This window comes from Oncorhynchus keta, chromosome 34, assembly GCF_023373465.1.
Source record: "Oncorhynchus keta strain PuntledgeMale-10-30-2019 chromosome 34, Oket_V2, whole genome shotgun sequence".
Classification (NCBI taxonomy): Eukaryota; Metazoa; Chordata; class Actinopteri; order Salmoniformes; family Salmonidae; genus Oncorhynchus; species Oncorhynchus keta.
The window spans coordinates 34,503,480-34,521,298 of record NC_068454.1 but is presented as its reverse complement, the minus strand read 5'-3'; the positions used below and the strand labels follow the sequence as shown (position 1 = coordinate 34,521,298).

Here is a 17,819-nt window from a genome sequence, read left to right as displayed (position 1 = left end):
TCGTAGAATTTAGACACTGTACTCAAGTGTCATTCTATTTTCAGTAAGCCCCTCCTTCACTACACTTACAGTACACTTGCACTGAATATGAAATCTCAAATATAAAATGGAGGCTCATTGTGTTTTCAGTAGTCTTTTTTTCCTAGAGAGGCAGAGGCAAGATGGCGGTTAAAGTAAATTAGCATTTCAGTTCTGTTTGTGGTAATTCTGTTTTGACCCTGCGCATTCTCGATGTGACTCAAACCTCCACAGTTCAAGACTGCTTCTTCTTTTCAGTACCGTGAAGTGACACCCGAGTCCTTTACATCTGTTGCCTGAGTGAAATTGATATGAAAAATATGTGAGTTGTCTATCTTTCGTCAGTTTACCTATAAATGTAAAATACCAGCTCAATGAAAAATCATCCACCAGTTTAGCATTAGCTATAACAGACTGTAGCAGATGTGCTAATCTGGCATTGATTTCTTTTACAGCTTTCTCATGATGGCCATGATAATGATAACATCTATGCTCGCCGCATCAAGGCTCTTTTCATTTACATTTAGTTTTGGACCGCGTTCAAAATCAAAAACTTCTTCCTAGTACTTTCTATTTCCCAGTTCAGCGGGGCAGCGCACCACCAAGTCATTACCAGAGACGGATAGCCGACGCCAGTCCGTTTTTTAAAACTGGGCGTCTTACATGAGTTCACTCTGCACTCTGTATCTGTCAGGTGGCACTAGAATGGTGGGCCTATTATGCATGTAAATTGCCATCATAAAGCTCCAAATTTAATTTAGGCCTGTTAATGAGTCCTGCTAAAGCCTGGCTCCCTCTTAACGATCCCGTTTGGCTCCTAATTAAAAGTATTTGTCTTTGAGGTCCTGGCGACATCGGTTGTCCTGTCACTGATGCAGATGAGTTGGAGGGGGAGGAGTGGATGGAGAAATATAAAGAGAGAGGGGGGGGAAGAGATAGGGAGAGAGGGAGGAAAAGAGAGAAGGTGGGGGGGTTTGACAGGTTTCGCATGCGCTACTTGCTCATTGTTGATAGCTCTGCCTGTACAATATAGCAATATGGGGGAGTTAGAGGTTGAGTTGGTCACGGCCCACTAAACTGAGTCTAATTATAAAGAATTTTATATCCGGTTGTTTTCCTAAATATAAACAGGGTTAGAATTATGGGTCAACGAGAATGAAAGGTGGCGCTTCATATGTTAAACTGAAGTATTGTGACATATTCTGCTCTGCCGAGACCTTGAGTGTATTGACCTTTTCGGGGGTTGACTTTATTCCTATGAAAGTATGTGAAAATGAGGAGACAGATGACATGCTTTTACAGAGCCAAGAGAAAGAGAGAAGGAGAGAAAAGAGGGGAGGGAGAACATTGAGAGGACAGACGTGCTACAGGGTGTTAACAGTCACACAGCAGAGTATGTGTGAGAGGGAGGGTGAGTTGGACACACCTCAGGGAGGGAGGGAGGTGGTTTTGTGGACGTGAGCCTGTGAAGCAGCTAAAGTGCTGACTGTGCTTCAGCAGCAACACGTCCCACTAGAGTAGAGCACCATGTCATACTCTACAATCTCTTGTCAACCTCACAGGGCCCCGAAAAATAGGAAAATAGACAGAGTATCGAACAGAGCCACTTCCCAGGCTCAAGCTATTTTAGCAGAAAATGAAAAAAGGTGAATAGGTACTGTATTATTATAAGATGTGTAATTGAATAACATCAGTGATATTATTTTAGTGTCTGTCGTTCTGGAGGTGTTGTGCTGATGTTGTTGTGCTGTGTAATTGATTTACAACAGTGAGGTGTGTTGCCTATTCACTGATTTACGTTCTACATGTATCTTGAGCAGATCACTCACCAGTCCCATTGAGGTGTCCGTGCGGGTTGTCTGCCAGGCGCCAGGCGTGGTTGTGGCTCTGCCGCCCATCCCTGCCCTCTGACCCCTCCTCTGCTCCAGCCCTGTAGGACAGCAGGGCGTGGCCCACCCTGGGTGATGCCTCCAGGTTGGGCACGCCGGCCCCAATGGGGCTGCTACCCTCCTCCCCATTGGTTAGACCATTCTCCTCTGAGACTAGAGTCCTGTCATCCTCGTCTGTCTCGGAGCCCGTCTCCACCACATTCTCATAGTTCAGCACTGCAAAACACAAACAAAGAGACGCTGTTAGGTTTCTAAAACAACATCCAACTAACTTGGCTCTAGAGGTAAAGACTAAAGTAGTGGAGGCAAACGCTGAAAGTCACATTCCTGCGTTGAATAGTTTGGGGAGCTTTTTATACATCCCAGACACTCTAGGGACCAAGTGGAAATGGACAGCTTGTAAATATTACATCCCTGAACTTTGATAAAATGTGGTTGATTTGATTCAGGCTGAACCCAAGGGCCTTCACGCCAACCTATAAATATGTCCACTTCGGTGTTGAAGAAAAAGACTCTGAAAAAGGTGCATGAGAAAGGCAGGCATAGACCCAAAAGAGAAAAAGGGAGGGGGGGAATAACACAAAAAAATGTAAAAGCCATGACATCATGGGAACTAGGCGCAGGAAAGGGGGCCCTCAGGGGTGGAAAATAGAACACAATTTTCAGGTTCATTTTGAGTTCTGTGTATGCCTAATAAAGCAATATTTCGCCAAGCTCTCATGCTCGTTATCTCTGGAGGCCGCTGCCAACTCCAGAAAGCGAGAGGGACGTGGCTAAAAACAACGCGTTTTGAAGTCAATTGCTTGTTTGGGGATATTATTTGGTTCCCCTCGACAGTTTTTCAAACCCATAAACCTTTACATCCTAACGGCATACCATTCCCTCACTCGTCTCTTTTTTTCACTCTTCCCCTTTGGGTACATCGAGATTAGGCTTTGCATATCTGTTCATAATATGATCTTTGTCTGACTGTATGGTTCGGCACTTGCCTCCCGGACAACTGCGCAACAGGTGCAAATTAAAAAGGGGAGCCACGGTGGGGTGGGCTGAAATCTGCTGACCTGGGCTGAATACCAAGAGCAGCAGAGGGGGGTGGAGGGCGTGGGACAAAACCCTCTTTAATAAAAGGTGTGACCACAAGGATTTAGGGGGAGTTCAGACAGGGTAATGCCCTCTCTGATCAAAAAAAAAGAAAGAAAGAAAGAAAGAGAGAGAGAGAGAGAGACAGAGAGAAAGAAAAGGCTGAAAAGTGAGACGTGAAAACACGTTGTGTGGTCTAGGTATATGTTGGATATAATATGATTTCATTCAACGTCTTAACCTTGCGCTCGCTTTCACACATCCTCCCCTCTTTCGTCTCGCTAGACCAGCAACAATAGTGGTTTTGCCTTTTCGCTGAATGAAATATCTGACCCTTTTTAACTCTGAGCTAAGAGCAGTTTGGAACAGACCAGTGAAAAGACCAGCTAGCATCCTGTCCAGTTCATAGAAAGTGTGTTTTCTCTATCAAGACTTGCATATGTTATTATGCCATAGAAAATATGTAGGCACATTTACTTTAGGAAATTATATTATTCAACTCATTTCTTCCAGGAAAAAGAGAGAGAAAGATAAATGTCTCACAGTTATAGAATCACTCACCAACTGACAAATATAAATGTTTTGGTGGAAAAACACGAAGACAACTGTTTGTTTGTTACTTTACTTATGTTGCTCAGATACTTGGCCAGTGTGTGGCTGTTTTGTATCTGTGTTGCGGTAGGCAGACGGAGAAAAGCCAGTGACCTCCCAAACAAAAGCAATTCATGAGACTGTTTGCCTCCCAGGTCACATGGGTCTAGTAGTGTGGCAGATGTCATAGAGGGCTGGACTAAAGCTACAGGCTGCGATCTTAGTTGCTCTGTGTCTCCAAATCAATAGTTCTGGTTGGAAATGACTTCAGACACACCACCTGTATGTACAATCTGTCATTAATCTAGATAGCAGTTAGCAAACTGTTTTTCAGTAGGTTTAGTCAGGATAAACCGAGATATAACAACTCAGAGCCCGGAGAGTGAGTGCGCTTTGTCTCCAGTGACATCTTTGATGGAGCGCCACCCTTCGCTCTGTCTTGCCGCACCTCTATTGTGTGTGGAAGCGCCGCCGTTCCGACCTGCTGATCTCATGGAGATCCATTGTCTCGGCCCGTCACCTCTCCACCGATCGATCCTTTGTGCTCATTCAAGGAGCCCGAGACAAAGCAGCGACAACGCTTGCTATTCTCCTCTGAACGCTCTCTCCCTCTCCCTCTCCCTCTCTCTCTCTCTCTCTCTCTCTCTCTCTCTCTCCCTCTGCTGCTCTCTCTCACTGCTCAACTGAGGTTGTCCCACGAAGACATTAATCTTGACCCTCCCTAGCTGGTTTGGTCATCTCCTCTGGTATATTTACTCCAAGCAGATTCTCAGTAAGAAGAATTTCTTATGTCACTAATGCCTCCAGCTGTTTCAGTGAAGGACTTAATGCCTCCAACTCTAGCCACAAGTTCCAGGCAGGTGGCTTTAAAAAGGTAGGCTATATTGATCACAGTATTTGTCTACAATGGTGCAGGTGGTGCAGGGTAGGAGTACACTTCCTTACTGAGAATCCCTTCTGAGTCTCTCCGAGGATGATGTAGAATGGTTGGTTTGTTGGTGGATTATCGCCATCCGATGCCCAACCCCTTCCACTGTATCTACTTTATATTCAAGAAAATCAATAGTTGGGGTTAGGAGGTGGAGCTTTCTTGCAGTGCAGAGCACCGTTCATATCAAATGATGACAGAATAATACTCGGTCTACATGATATATTACAGTTGACCCCATCATCATTTGAATATAGAACAAATCCACTAAATCCTATGAAACAGACATTCCAGTAACGGAACCATTAGCTACAACAGCAACAAACAAACAAAAAGATATAACTGCCTTAGAATGAGCGTGCCCATTGAGGTGTGTAACTGCAACTAACAGGTGCATACCATACCTGCCACATATCATATGGATTCTGTAAAACAACGGAACCCACTCCACATCATCGCCTATCCCACAGTGCATCCCCAGGCTCTGCAGAGACCACACCTGCCCTCTCCTCGCATGAGGGAGGCTTCCTTCCACGTCGTCCATTTTAAACCGCCCCACAGTGGAACAGATTAATCAGACAGAGCCATTGCCTGCACGTATGCCATGAGGGGCTAGTATCCACACCCACACAGTCTCTTTCTCTCTCTCTCTCTTTCTTTCTCTGTGCGGCTCAATGAAAAAGCCAGTTCCATATTCAAACACACACACCATGGTGTTTGATATGATAATAAAAAACGACACAGGTTTCAGGTCTACTGCTTGCTCCAGGTGATCCTCTGCTGCGTCCTGTCTCTCTTGTCCGCCGCTACGACTGCCTGGGTAATGAGAGATGAGATGGAAGCTACCGGAGAAAAACCTCTCTCTCTGTTCTACCTCTCTCTCTTTGCTCTCTCTCTCTCTCGCTTGCCTGTGAGTGGTGCAGATCACCTGAGCGAACAACTGGAGGGGGAGGGGGAGGTGAGTGAGGAAGGTAAGGAAGCACTGCATGAATGCTGTGGAAATGAGGTCGCTGCCTAGCGGCTACAGACTGGAAGTGGTCCGACATCCATCTAATGATATGCGTACACAGGCAGGTAGGGGGATTTACACAGGGAGGTAGGGAATAAAGGTGTACTAATGCATTATTTCCAAAAAGTTTTAGAAAGAAATAGCCCACAGCATGAATTATTTGCCATAATAGTACAAATACTCTGAGGGACATGAAACGAATCAACCAAAGAGTGTGTGTCAATATTTGTGTTGTTGTTTGGCCCTATATAACTGAATGTTTGTGTGTGTGTGTATGTGCCTGTGCGTGTGTGCATGTGTGTGTGTATTCATGCACGTCTGGGGAGTGCCAGCCAGGAGAGAAGGGGTGGTTCCAGTAGCCTGCCTCTAATTGAATTAAACTCCCATTTATCTACGGGGTCCTGAGCAACAGGCTGGAAAAAAAAGGAGAGAGAAAAAAAGAGAGAGGGTGCAAGAGAAAGATCTCAGAGTTTTACTCAAGCGCCCAGACGCCCCCCCCCACCCTCCATTCCACCCTCTCTCCCTCCCTCCTTCCCACCCTCTCTCCCTCCCTCCCGTTACGGAGCCATCTGTGCCCTGCCTGCGCACATGTTACTACTCTCGACAAATGTTCAAGACCCCCACCGGCCCCACACACTTACACACACACTTTTACACATACATGGCGTACAAACAAAAAGCCAACTAGGATCACTTTGGATAGCCGACACACAAGACTGGAGGAAGTTAAAGATAGAAAAACCCTCAAAATGGTTCCTTCACATGGTGGCTGAAGACAAGCCAAAGCCTTCAGAAACAAAGGCCAAAACAGACAGAAGTGTGATGTCCTCACACTGCAAGGATTACAAGTGAAATACAAAGGACTGACTAACCTGATGCTCAACCCATATGATAAAGGACCTTAGAACAGGTGAAAGAAGAGGCCCTGAGAGGAAAAAGGGGGGTGAGAGAGATTGATAATTCTGTAGAGTCATAAACTTGCTAGATTATTTTTCTTTTTGGAGTTAATACGGGTCAATTAATATGCAAATCTAGGAGCAGATGCTCGGCAGCTAGCCACCTCCTGTGTGATTCTGGCTTGTCCATCACTAGCGGTTAGCAATTTTACAAAACAACACACACACACGCCACAGAGGCTGTTCACAAAACTAACAACGCTACGAGTTACGAACCTGAACTGAAACTAGTGCCCTTCTGCCATAGAAAGACAGCCACACTGTTCATACTCTTTATTCCATTGGCTTTTTGAGCCATTTCTCTCAATGTGGCTATGTTCTGTGATATAATAAACTGCCAAAATAACTGTGCAGATCAATTTAGGCTTTTCATTTTCTCTGTGATGTTGACCTGAATCCACTTAACTAAATGGATTTTGCTCTTGGCTGCAGGTTAGCCATCGATTTTACACTAATTCAATTTTTTGTACGACGACGAGGTGCTCCATATTTTGCATTGATTTCAGCGGAAAATCAAACTCAATAGGATAAATGATCCTCGATTTGAGTACATCCGTATATTAAAGTGAACCTGGACTCTATCTATCTTGATTTTGCTTTGCTACTTGTACCGAGGCCAATTGTGATTTTCACCTTTGTAGACTGTGTGGTGCAGATGGCCACAGAAGAGGCCATTAGGACATTAGGAGGGTTTTAAACCACGTTCCACAATCAGGAAGACAGGTTGCTCATCAAATATTCAGGCAGGAGGAAGGAGGAGTGGTATTTCTGCCTAATATGAGTGCCCTGCTGTCAGGGTAGCAAGTCAAGACAAAATAACACACTTAATAATCATAGCTCCACTCAGCTATGAATTTAGCTAGTCTTGTTTGTGCAAAGTATAAATCTCATAGAGTCTCGTAAATATTGAGGAGCTGTTTAATTTAGCATAACCTATTTGGTACGTTGGCGCTGGGGTTAAATCCTAAAAGCAATATTTTTCCACAAACCCTGGAAATGACAGCGAGCAGAGATGGCTTCTCTCTCATGTACTTTCGTTAGACTGTATCCTTTTTATTCCTCTTATAAAGCCTAATTGATCCCTCACACACTGTCCCAGCTTCTCCCTTTACACACACACACACACACACACACACACACACACACACACACACACACACACACACACACACACACACACACACACACACACACACACACACACACACACACACACACACACACACACACACACACACACACACACACAATCACACACACACAGGAAGCTGGTGACAGCAACAATGCGTGTCTAACTATGTGTTGCAGGTTGTGGTGACGGTCTGTGCCAGGTTCCTTCTGCTGCCTGTTCCAGCGCTTCCAGCCCTTCCAGCCCTCCACCACCTGCCTCAGTATCCTGTCGCTCCATGGATTAACCAAGGCTCTTTTAACTGAGCAACTGTCCTCTCTACTGCTGGGCCTCTGTTCAGCCTGCAGTTTTTCCCTGCCATCATCAATTACAAGAACTGCTTTGGGGAGCTTTGTTGATCACACTCACAGTGTGTGTGTGTGTGTGTGTGTGTGTGTGTGTGTGTGTGTGTGTGTGTGTGTGTGTGTGTGTGTGTGTGTGTGTGTGTGTGTGTGTGTGTGTGTGTGTGTGTGTGTGTGTGTGTGTGTGTGTGTGTGTGTGCATGTGTGCGTGCATGTGTGTGTGTACGTGCATGCATGAGTATGGATGAGACAAGCGAAAAATAAATCACCTGGGCTAAATGTATGCAAATTTGGATGAATACATGCAATCAGTGTGAAATTAATTTAGCTGAAGCTGATTAGGAGCATTAATAAATCTATCCGCGGTGCTGCTTCCATCTGATATTGCCTTACACTTCCTGTAAGATTAATTAGGACGCTACAATAACATACGGTACTGCTGGTACAGATTACTGTAAGCCCTCTTCTCTTTTATGAAAAGCTAAGCAAAACCTAAATTGCAATTAAGTATTGCACCCGAGTCCGTTTGTAGCTAGCTGTTTTCTGTCTCCGTAATATAAGAGAGTGATGAGAGAGGGAGAGACAGAGAGGGAGAGAGAGAGAGAGAGAGAGAGAGAGAGAGAGAGAGAGAGAGAGAGAGAGATGTAGTAGTGGGCATGAGGGGCATCTGTGGTCTGGTCTGTGGTGACTGCAGTAATACCCTGCCAGTCACCAGCTGGCAGTGTAGGCGGGAGGCTTTCAATGGGGTCAGTTTGTGTGTGTGTGTGTGTGTGTGTGTGTGTGTGTGTGTGTGTGTGTGTGTGTGTGTGTGTGTGTGTGTGTGTGTGTGTGTGTGTGTGTGTGTGTGTGTGTGTGTGTGTGTGTGTGTGTGTGTGTGTGTGTGTGTGTGTGTGTGTGTGTGTGTGTGTGTGTGTGTGTGTGTGTGTGTTAGTTGTTATTGGAGGTCCCACTGATAGCAACTGCCCACTGATGAGCAACAGCAACCCAATCCCAGCACCGTTTAGGCCCCTGCATTTCAGCACCTCTTTCACATGTTAATGAGATTGTAAACCACATCTGCTCTCCCTCTCCCAGCCACCCACACATATACCATGCCAGGATCCCTGTCACCTGAATAGCATCCCCACCAGGTACCAAACAAGAGAGCAGGCTTCCCTTCTGTCCCCTAACCCCCTGCCCCCTCCCCTTTAGTTACCCACAAATGCTTGTGACCTATGAACTCTCTGAGGGGCTACATCCACCAGGCCCCACACTGTCATGCTATCTATCAGTCAACCTGGCCAGGATATCTGTTGTAAAAGAGACACTACAATTTAGGACATTAGTTTGTCTTTTAGTCAGACTGTGTGAGTTCTTAGGATACCTGGAAAGGTGATACATAGAGCAAGTGGATAATTAGGAAGCAGCTTTAGCCACTTAAACATGGCTCTGGCTCGCACGCTGCTAAGCTATGGAATCCCCTTGTACCGTGAACACACACACTGCCTGCACAAGCCAGAAACAGTGCTTCAGGATGGACGATTATGAGCTGAGCTCCAGTAAATATTTGAAACACCATTGTTCCTGCCACTTCCTCTGAGAGACCATGAAGACTTGCTTTTTCCACTTGGGCGTTCCTCCAGGGAGCGAGCCGCAGATCAAATGACCATCCCAGGCGGAAGTCGTATCAATTCCGCCGACCCCATTGCTGCTCTCTCAGGCATCATCATGAGCATGGCTACAGACTGGAGGAGGGGGAGTGGGGTTTTTAGGACCGGAAAGACATGCATTAACTCTGGCCTCTTCTGTTCTAATGTGATAGGAACCCCCATTGCAAAAAGTAGTTTGGTGAGCACTAGGGATCACAGAACACTCCGGAATAAATTACAGCATTAACAAAGTTGCTCGGTACGTTTATCGCTTGTCAACTACATTTCTTATGAAAGTCAAAGATGACGGGCTCTGCTAGAAACCTAACCTTGTGGAGATGTCTTGGCACGCTTAACCTGATAATTTCTCAACTATGCAGACGGAGAATCTAAGAATGGAGAAAATCTCTGTAGAGGAAGGAGCATGCTTCAGGAGAGAGCAGAGGAGAGCAGAGCAGTAGCGATGCCATTGGTTTCCATCGCCAACCAACCTGTTGGCAGGCTGATCTATTATTATGGCAGCCATACCCAGTCTTTCCCCGATGCGGTCCACCATTTTGAAAACAAAAAGAAGAGTCTCTCTGTAATTCATCCCGACGGGGCTGAAACGGCAGGACGATGGAGCAGTCCAGACCAGACGCTGACCGCAGCCAATGAGTTCTGTTTTCTTAAAAATTCAACAGCCTGTGAACAGTCCTTCAGGGGGAGGGTGGAGTGTGTGTGTGGGGGGTTTGGGGTGCTGCTCTCCACTTCAAACATGCCAAGAAAAATGTCTCAGAGCTCCCTATTAAAAGCAAGACCATGGGCGTGCTTTATCTTGTAGGTGGCTCCTTATTTCTGAGGAGAGCCCCTTTGAGTAACAGTATACCTCACCAGGGTTTAGAGAAACTGGCCGGCGCTGGTGGTCCTCTGCTATTACAGTCTGGCAGGCAACAAATTAGCCCCTCGCAGGAATAGGTGTGTGAAAACATCATAGCTTAGAAGAGAGAGAAAGAGAAGTGTATTTTGCCCCACACTTTTGTCCTTTTCTGTTGTGCTCTCTTTCTTGTTCTGCCTAGTTTCACCCTGTCCTGTTTTTGTGTGCCTCTGTGTGTGTGTGTGTGTGTGTGTGTGTGTGTGTGTGTGTGTGTGTGTGTGTGTGTGTGTGTGTGTGTGTGTGTGTGTGTGTGTGTGTGTGTGTGTGTGTGTGTGTGTGTGTTCTTATCAGCCCTGCTGCCTGTGTGCAAGGTGTGACAGTGAAAAAGTTAGTTCCTCCTTGAACGTGTCACTGGGCAAGTGCCATGTAGCATGAAACACTTCTCAGGGGAACTTAATCAGGTTTTGGCACCTTGAGCTGGACTGGCTGTTCAAGAGGGAGCGTTAACTGTAGTGCCCCTCGCCCATTTTCTCCTTACCACCCCAACCACCAACATACACAAGGCCCTCTCATAATACATAATACATTGAAGAGTACAAAAAACTACAACAAAACAACTGTATTCAGAGTCTAGAACAGGGCTTTCCAACCCTGTTCCTGGAGAGCGACTGTCCTGTAGGTTTTCATTCCAACCTATTCTAGCACACCTGATTCTAATAATTAGCTGGTTGATAAGCTGGACCAGGTTAGTTATAACTGGGGTTGGAGCGAAAACCTACAGGAGGGTAGCTCTCAGGAACAGGGTTAGAGAACCATTGTCTAGAATAAGTTGTTAGATATTACAGCAATATTATCTGTTACTGTGTAATGTGTTCTTAATGTGTTATGATGCCAATTATGTTACGAATGTCATTGTAACGACCTAAAAACCAAGCCATATTCAATAAAGCCATGTGTTTGAAAGCTCATATCAGTTCTGTATTCATAGGCTGTGTGACAGTTACAAAAACCAGCCCTCTCACCTCAAGAGGCCGGTAACATTTCTACAACGGTGAGTCGCTGATTACATAAAACACTGCTGTGTCTCCCTGATAAGACTCTCTGAGATAGATACCAAACGGACTCGTGAGTGTGTGTGTGTGCGTGCATGCGTGTGTGTGTGTGTGAGTGTGTGAGAGTGTGTGAGTGTGTGTCAGTGTCAGTGTCAGTGTAAAGGAGCCAAGGGGAAGGTCAAAGGTGTGAAATGCTCTTTTCTCTCTTTGTCTATTTGTTGCGAAACACAATTAGTCAGGCCTTCAGCTATTTTTTAAGCGCACAAGAGATGTTAAAGCTGTTCTAGGAACTCCAGTGTGGGTGTGTGGGTGAAAACAAGAGATAGAACAAGTAATATATACATAAGGAATTGAGCACACCACAGAGAAGGTAAAAACAAAAGTCCCTTTTGAACTTCTGAACATGCTCCACATACATTTGAAGTACATCAAAATCCATCTATCTGTGTTAACCGTTCAATTAATCATCAACTACTGGAAAGGGAGGTTGGAAAGAACTACAGTAACCTCACAACACTGAAATCTAGGTTGCCTAAGAGAAGACTGACTTAACTCAAGTTGAACTGAATAATGTATGCACATGTACACTTTTGGCAATGATGAGGCAGTTTCAGGCTTTACAGGCAGCCCACCTCTCTGGAGGGATGGAAGGAGGCCTACTTCCAAAATGGCTGAATTATGCATCTTCCCAGGTGGAACTAGACTCAGTCCTTGTTTCACTCCTTTATTACAAAAAGGAAGCAAAGATTCCCATTTCAAATCCCTCCGATGAAACTACCCTCCTTCTCCTTCCAAAACGTAATATTACAAATACAAAACGTAATGTTACCCTCAGAATGGCTGCAACAGACTTAGTGGATGGTTTCCCACCTCAACCCATTTCTCACCTCTTTGTCTCCCAGGCACTCTGGCCTGGTTGGCTCCAAGTGGTCTCTCTTTACTGGCCCCTGTAGAATCATAATCGTCAGCCGGGCCTAAAAAAATGTGAAACCTGATCTTGTTTGTAGATGATCTTATTTGTGAACCTTGGCTGATAGACATCTCCCTCAGGTGACCAGATTTTCATTCAGCACCATTTAGTGGGTTAGAGAAGAGCTCTTTGGCAGGACGTCAAGGGTATATATGGAAGGATTTGAGCATGAGTTCTGCTTATGGACCCTAGAGAAAAATATTAGGTTTTTCTTTTAGTACTTTTCACCTTTCAGTAGGGTGGGAGTGGAACAAAAGAGAGAAGAGGAGGAGTGGTGGGATGGAGAGGGGGAGTTTTACATCACACTTTTAGTTCTCGAAGCAACAATATTACCATTTCTGTTCTAGGTCTTCAAAAGGCTGTTTGAGACGTAAAATTACTCAGCTACTTGAGACCTTTCTGACACGCAGACAACAAAAATCACTCTTACACAGTGCCATAAAAGGAATAATCTGTTTAGTAATAAAGGGAAGGAGGACAATAAGAGGCAGTGTGAAGACAGTGTGTGTATCTCAAATGGCACCCTTTTCCCTATGTAGTGCACTACTTTTGATCAGGTCCCATAGTGCTCTGGTCAAAGGAGTGCACTATATATACAACAGGGTGCCATTTGGGATGCCGCCAGTGTAAGGGATTTGAGGTGGGGGTGGTAGCAGATTACTTGTATGACAGAATTTGCAATTATCCCAGGATGAATCATGACAAAGATAATACATGCACCCTGTCTCATGAATATTCTAGATTGGCCACTCCCTGATCCTAACGAGGGACCAGGCCTTTAATTACCACTGATGGCTTCAACTTCATCATCACACACGGGTACGGGTGCATACACACACACACAGTCGTGCACACAAGACGCTCAAACACACTGTCACACACACATAGGGACATGCATGCACACGCACACACACACACACACGCACACACACACACACACACACACACACACACACACACACACACACACACACACACACACACACACACACACACACACACACACACACACACACACACACACACACACACACACACACACACACACACACACACACACACACACACACACACACACACACACACACACACACACACACACACACACACACACACACACACACACACACACACACACACACACACACACACATACTGTGTATTGCTTCACATCAACAGTATAGTTCCTCTCCCTGTCGACCAGACAAGCACCACATTTGGCAGTGTTGTTGCATGTTGCGAGGCTGTTCCACTTCCTGGAACACGCGGTTTAGAGTAGTGAAACTGGTGCATTTGCTGATGAGGCCAGTTTGGTCAAGCAGCTCATGAGACCTGCTTGACCAAACACTGCTTAAGCTTTACATGGCAGCATGTCTACAGAGCAGTCCAAGGCAGCAGTCATACTTTCTGCCTGGGCATTGAACACACTTCACACCTGCATAGGATCCTAGATGCTGAAATACCTACAAATGGAGATGTAGTATAACATCTCAAAAGCCTTGTGACGACCATGAAAAGCACACAGAAAACAAGACACTTGTTTTCTTTTTAGATAAAATGTCAAGCATGAAAGTGAGTTTGTATCTTGGCAGCCAGTTGTTTTACGCCCCTGATACACACAGTCTCCTTTTATCATCGCTACTACCCCTGACACACACAAGCACGCGCACACACACGCACAGTCTCCTTTTATCATCGCTATTAGCAAATGTCAGTGCCAAGTGGCCGTGAAGTCGCCCTTAATGAGGACCTGATGCTGTTTGCGTTAGATAAGGTGAGGAGCCTAACTAACTGCCAAAGCAGATGAAGACCAGAAAAGAGGTAAACACTGAGGTGGACACACCAGTCACCTGGTTTATCCTCCTGTAGTACTTCAACAAGGAAGGCATGAGTACTATATACCACAAATGCCTTTTCAGATGTTGTGTTCCTACACGGTGTATACATGGGCTATGTTGTTGTAGTTGAGAATGCCACCACAAGAATAACAAGATGTTCATTTACTCAAAACGTAGATTGATACTACACCCTCCTCTCCCCTGCTCTGTGACAGTAATACTTGTTAAATAAGGAGGGAGGGTAAACAGGAAATGAGCTACGTCAATTCTAATGGATGTGGATTGTCCGAGGTCAGAACACTTTGCCCCGCGGTGCCACCTTTGGAGTGACAGATGTGTGCAACCTCCATGTGACGTGGGAAAACGACCCCTTACTGCCACGACCGCCGGGCCCAGTGCGGGTCATTTGTCCCCTGTTCCCATTCTACACCGTTGATGGCGCTAGCCAGGCTGAGGTGAGGGGAACTGACAAGCGTTCAGTCCCCAGGGCACAGCTTTCCAGTCAAGTGGATCGGCAGGCTGGGGGATAAAAAAAAAATCTAATAAATGACTTATGAATAGTCATTTGGTCTCCCGCTACCACTCCCAAACAATCTAGACCTCTCTTGGCTGGCTCTCCATCTCCAGCTCACAGCAAGCATCCAAATGCCTTTGATTACGCTGATAGCATTTGACCTTAAAAATCATGTTTTGACATACATGATAAGGGCGCTAACACAACGATGCCATGGTTAAGCACTGGTATAGCTCGCCGCAGCCTTAGCAGAACGTTTCGCTCTTACCTAAACTACGATTCCAGTCTTCTAACTCCCGTTCCAAGTCCCCTGTGTAATGACCTTTGATTGTCATGGCAGGGCTGTAGCCTTAACTAGCTGAATAAGAGGAGAGAGGTGAGAGTACTGGTGCATCATTCTCTGACAATAAGAGCCGGGGGGACAGGGAGTGTGGTAGAGGGGGATGGGGGAGGGGGGGGGCTGTGTGGTGGAAGCACAATGAGCCCAGTGTTACTGCGATGTGCTCACCATTGTTTCGCCCTCCTATTAGGTATCCCACTTCCGCCCAGGACAGGAACCAAGCTACCCATAGCTGCCTAGCTGCATGCCTGATATAGGCCAAGGACACAAAGACAGACACACTGACTGAATGAATCAGACTGGTCCAGATAACATTTGAAGACAAACTACGATAAAATAATAGAATTAAAAGATAGAAGGTGGATAAAGTTGGTGGATAAAGTTGGCCAGTTCTCTCTTGGGAAAGAGGTCTTCTGAACCCAATGGGATTTCCTGGTTAAATCAAATATTGCCGATCCCAGTAATCCCAACATTTTCTAAAAGGTCCAAGCAGGATGATCTTGGCACACTTCCTGTTTCACCAACACCTGGTGCCAGAAGGATTTGTGTCTAAAGTCTTACGTTGTGTGAAGCTGTGCTGGCAGAGGAGTCAAGGTAAATACCACACATTCTGTACAAGGCCAGCTAGAAAAATCTAAACATTTCAGAATGAGCAACTAGGAGTTATAGCAACATCAACATGTCACACGTGCGGAATGTAACAACAGCTCATGCTTTTTGCATTTTCGTAGCATTTCCTTCTTCTGGCTCACAGGTTTTCCTGTCAGCAAGGCAACATAGAGGAGAGCAACAGGGCCCATGGGGGGAACACTATTATTTTTAACGCTAGGATTTTATGTCCTTATTGTATTTGGACCTGCGCCTACAGAACCCAGGTGGAGATAATTTCAAGGACAAGCTCCAAAAATGTGTTCTAACATCCAGCAAAGGACATGTGTGGCTAAGAGCATGTTACTCGCCCTCAAATGGTAGTTGTTACATATATGCTGTAAATTGTAGACATTTCTTCTTGTCTTACAATGGGGCTGAATATGTTGACTGAAAGTGGACCACATCCCTTCCTCAGTAGTACAATAGCAGCGTTTGGTCACAAAATGACAACAAACACACACACGCACACACACACACACACGCGCACCATCCATATATGGTTATTTAACTAATGAATTCCCAAATCTGATTTGACTGGTGCCAAAACCATTTCACTTTGCCCTTGCATAAAAACACCACGCATCATGCACCATGCAAAAACAAAGAATTGGGACTCAGAGAAGTACAGGATGATCCGTTGGTAAGACCGCTTCAAGGCACTTAAATCCTACTCATGACAAAATGAACAACTGATGGGAACAAGCAGGCAGACATCTGTCATGAAATATGCATGTCTGTAACACGTTACAACATGCATACGGTATATGAACCTGATGTTTTACCTTGCCTGTCCTCCTCCTTCCTTCCTGCATCACCCTGACGTGTGTCAACACCCAGACTAGATTGAGGTGACAATCGGAAGCGAGTCACGAGTCACCTGTCCCTCGTAGCGCTTGTCCACTTTGGGAACATTTCAGAGGGAGGGGATAAATTGTGCACACACTTGAAAAGTAGCAACTCATTGCATCACATGACAGATCCAACCTCTCTAACCCCCCCCCCCCCGTGTCCCTTCAGACAGCTGGCTTCAACCAAGGTGTGGGTTTTGGAACCCCGATGAAATAACATTACTTAGAATTACCATGGGAATTACTGTAACAATACGGCTTAGTGCCCTGCTTGGAAGAATTAAGATCAGGTAGATATCTTCAAATGTAAAAATACATGTTTTAAATACTAATTCTATACCCAATTGTGTCGTTACTGGTTACCAATAAGTAGAATCTAGATTAAATCAAAAATAACCCAAAAGCTACTTCAAGTCACATCAAATGAACAATAGAAATACACTGTGAGTAAGTCTACCTGCTTCTGTGTTAGTAATTATGTGTACTACTTCTCTGGTAGAAAGTACAAGCCGGACGGTAAGGTCCATCCTGAGGAAAAGGGGGTCAGTTCGGGCTTCCTTGGACCCAGCAGGGTCTGGTAATAAACGCTGGTCCTTTTGTTCAGGCCACAGTTGGCAGGGGGGGCGGAAAACAATACAGCATCTATAAGGCCTTCTCCCAAGGGAGGCTTGTACAAACTCTGTCCATTACATTCAACCTCAGCCTGGAGGAAAAAAGGGGGCTGTGAACTACTTTAATGTTAAACACTATGATGGTGTTACCTTGTTGATATTCTTGTGAATGCTGAGTGATTCAGATTATACAAAACAATAGGTCTACTTGAAGTCGTTGATGTTCAATGTGCCTTGCCTTCAAATCATGTTTGATATTAACGGCAATTCAAATGGTATTCTTGTGACGCTCTCCCAGAGTCTAATACTAAAACTTCAAGAATCTGCTATGATCACTTTGATCACTCTAGTTTGATGCCCTTGTCCTCCTCCATGAGATGGATGAGATAAGACCCAGATAAGACCCAGTTCCCAGTCACTTCCTCCTGGGCTTAAACTAGGCTCCTTCCAGGGTTCCTCTCTAAACGACAGGCTGCATGGTTCCCGATCTCCACGCTCCTCAGGCCTGACCCTAATCTGTGTTAGGCACCTCTGTGGGGGTGCCAGGTGTTGTTACAGCTGTGGTCACCC

The 17,819-nt window shown here is 45.4% G+C and overlaps 1 protein-coding gene across 2 annotated transcripts in view; it reads right to left on the bottom strand.

Annotated features, from left to right (window-relative positions):
• The window catches only part of zeb2a (zinc finger E-box binding homeobox 2a), a 48,501-nt gene that overhangs the window by 11,752 nt on the left and 18,930 nt on the right, over positions 1 to 17,819 (bottom strand). For both annotated transcript variants that reach the window (XM_035749902.2, XM_035749903.2), the window contains exon 3: positions 1,848 to 2,123. In XM_035749902.2, the coding sequence (XP_035605795.1) occupies positions 1,848 to 2,123 (276 nt within the window). The remainder of the gene's footprint in view (positions 1 to 1,847; positions 2,124 to 17,819) is intronic.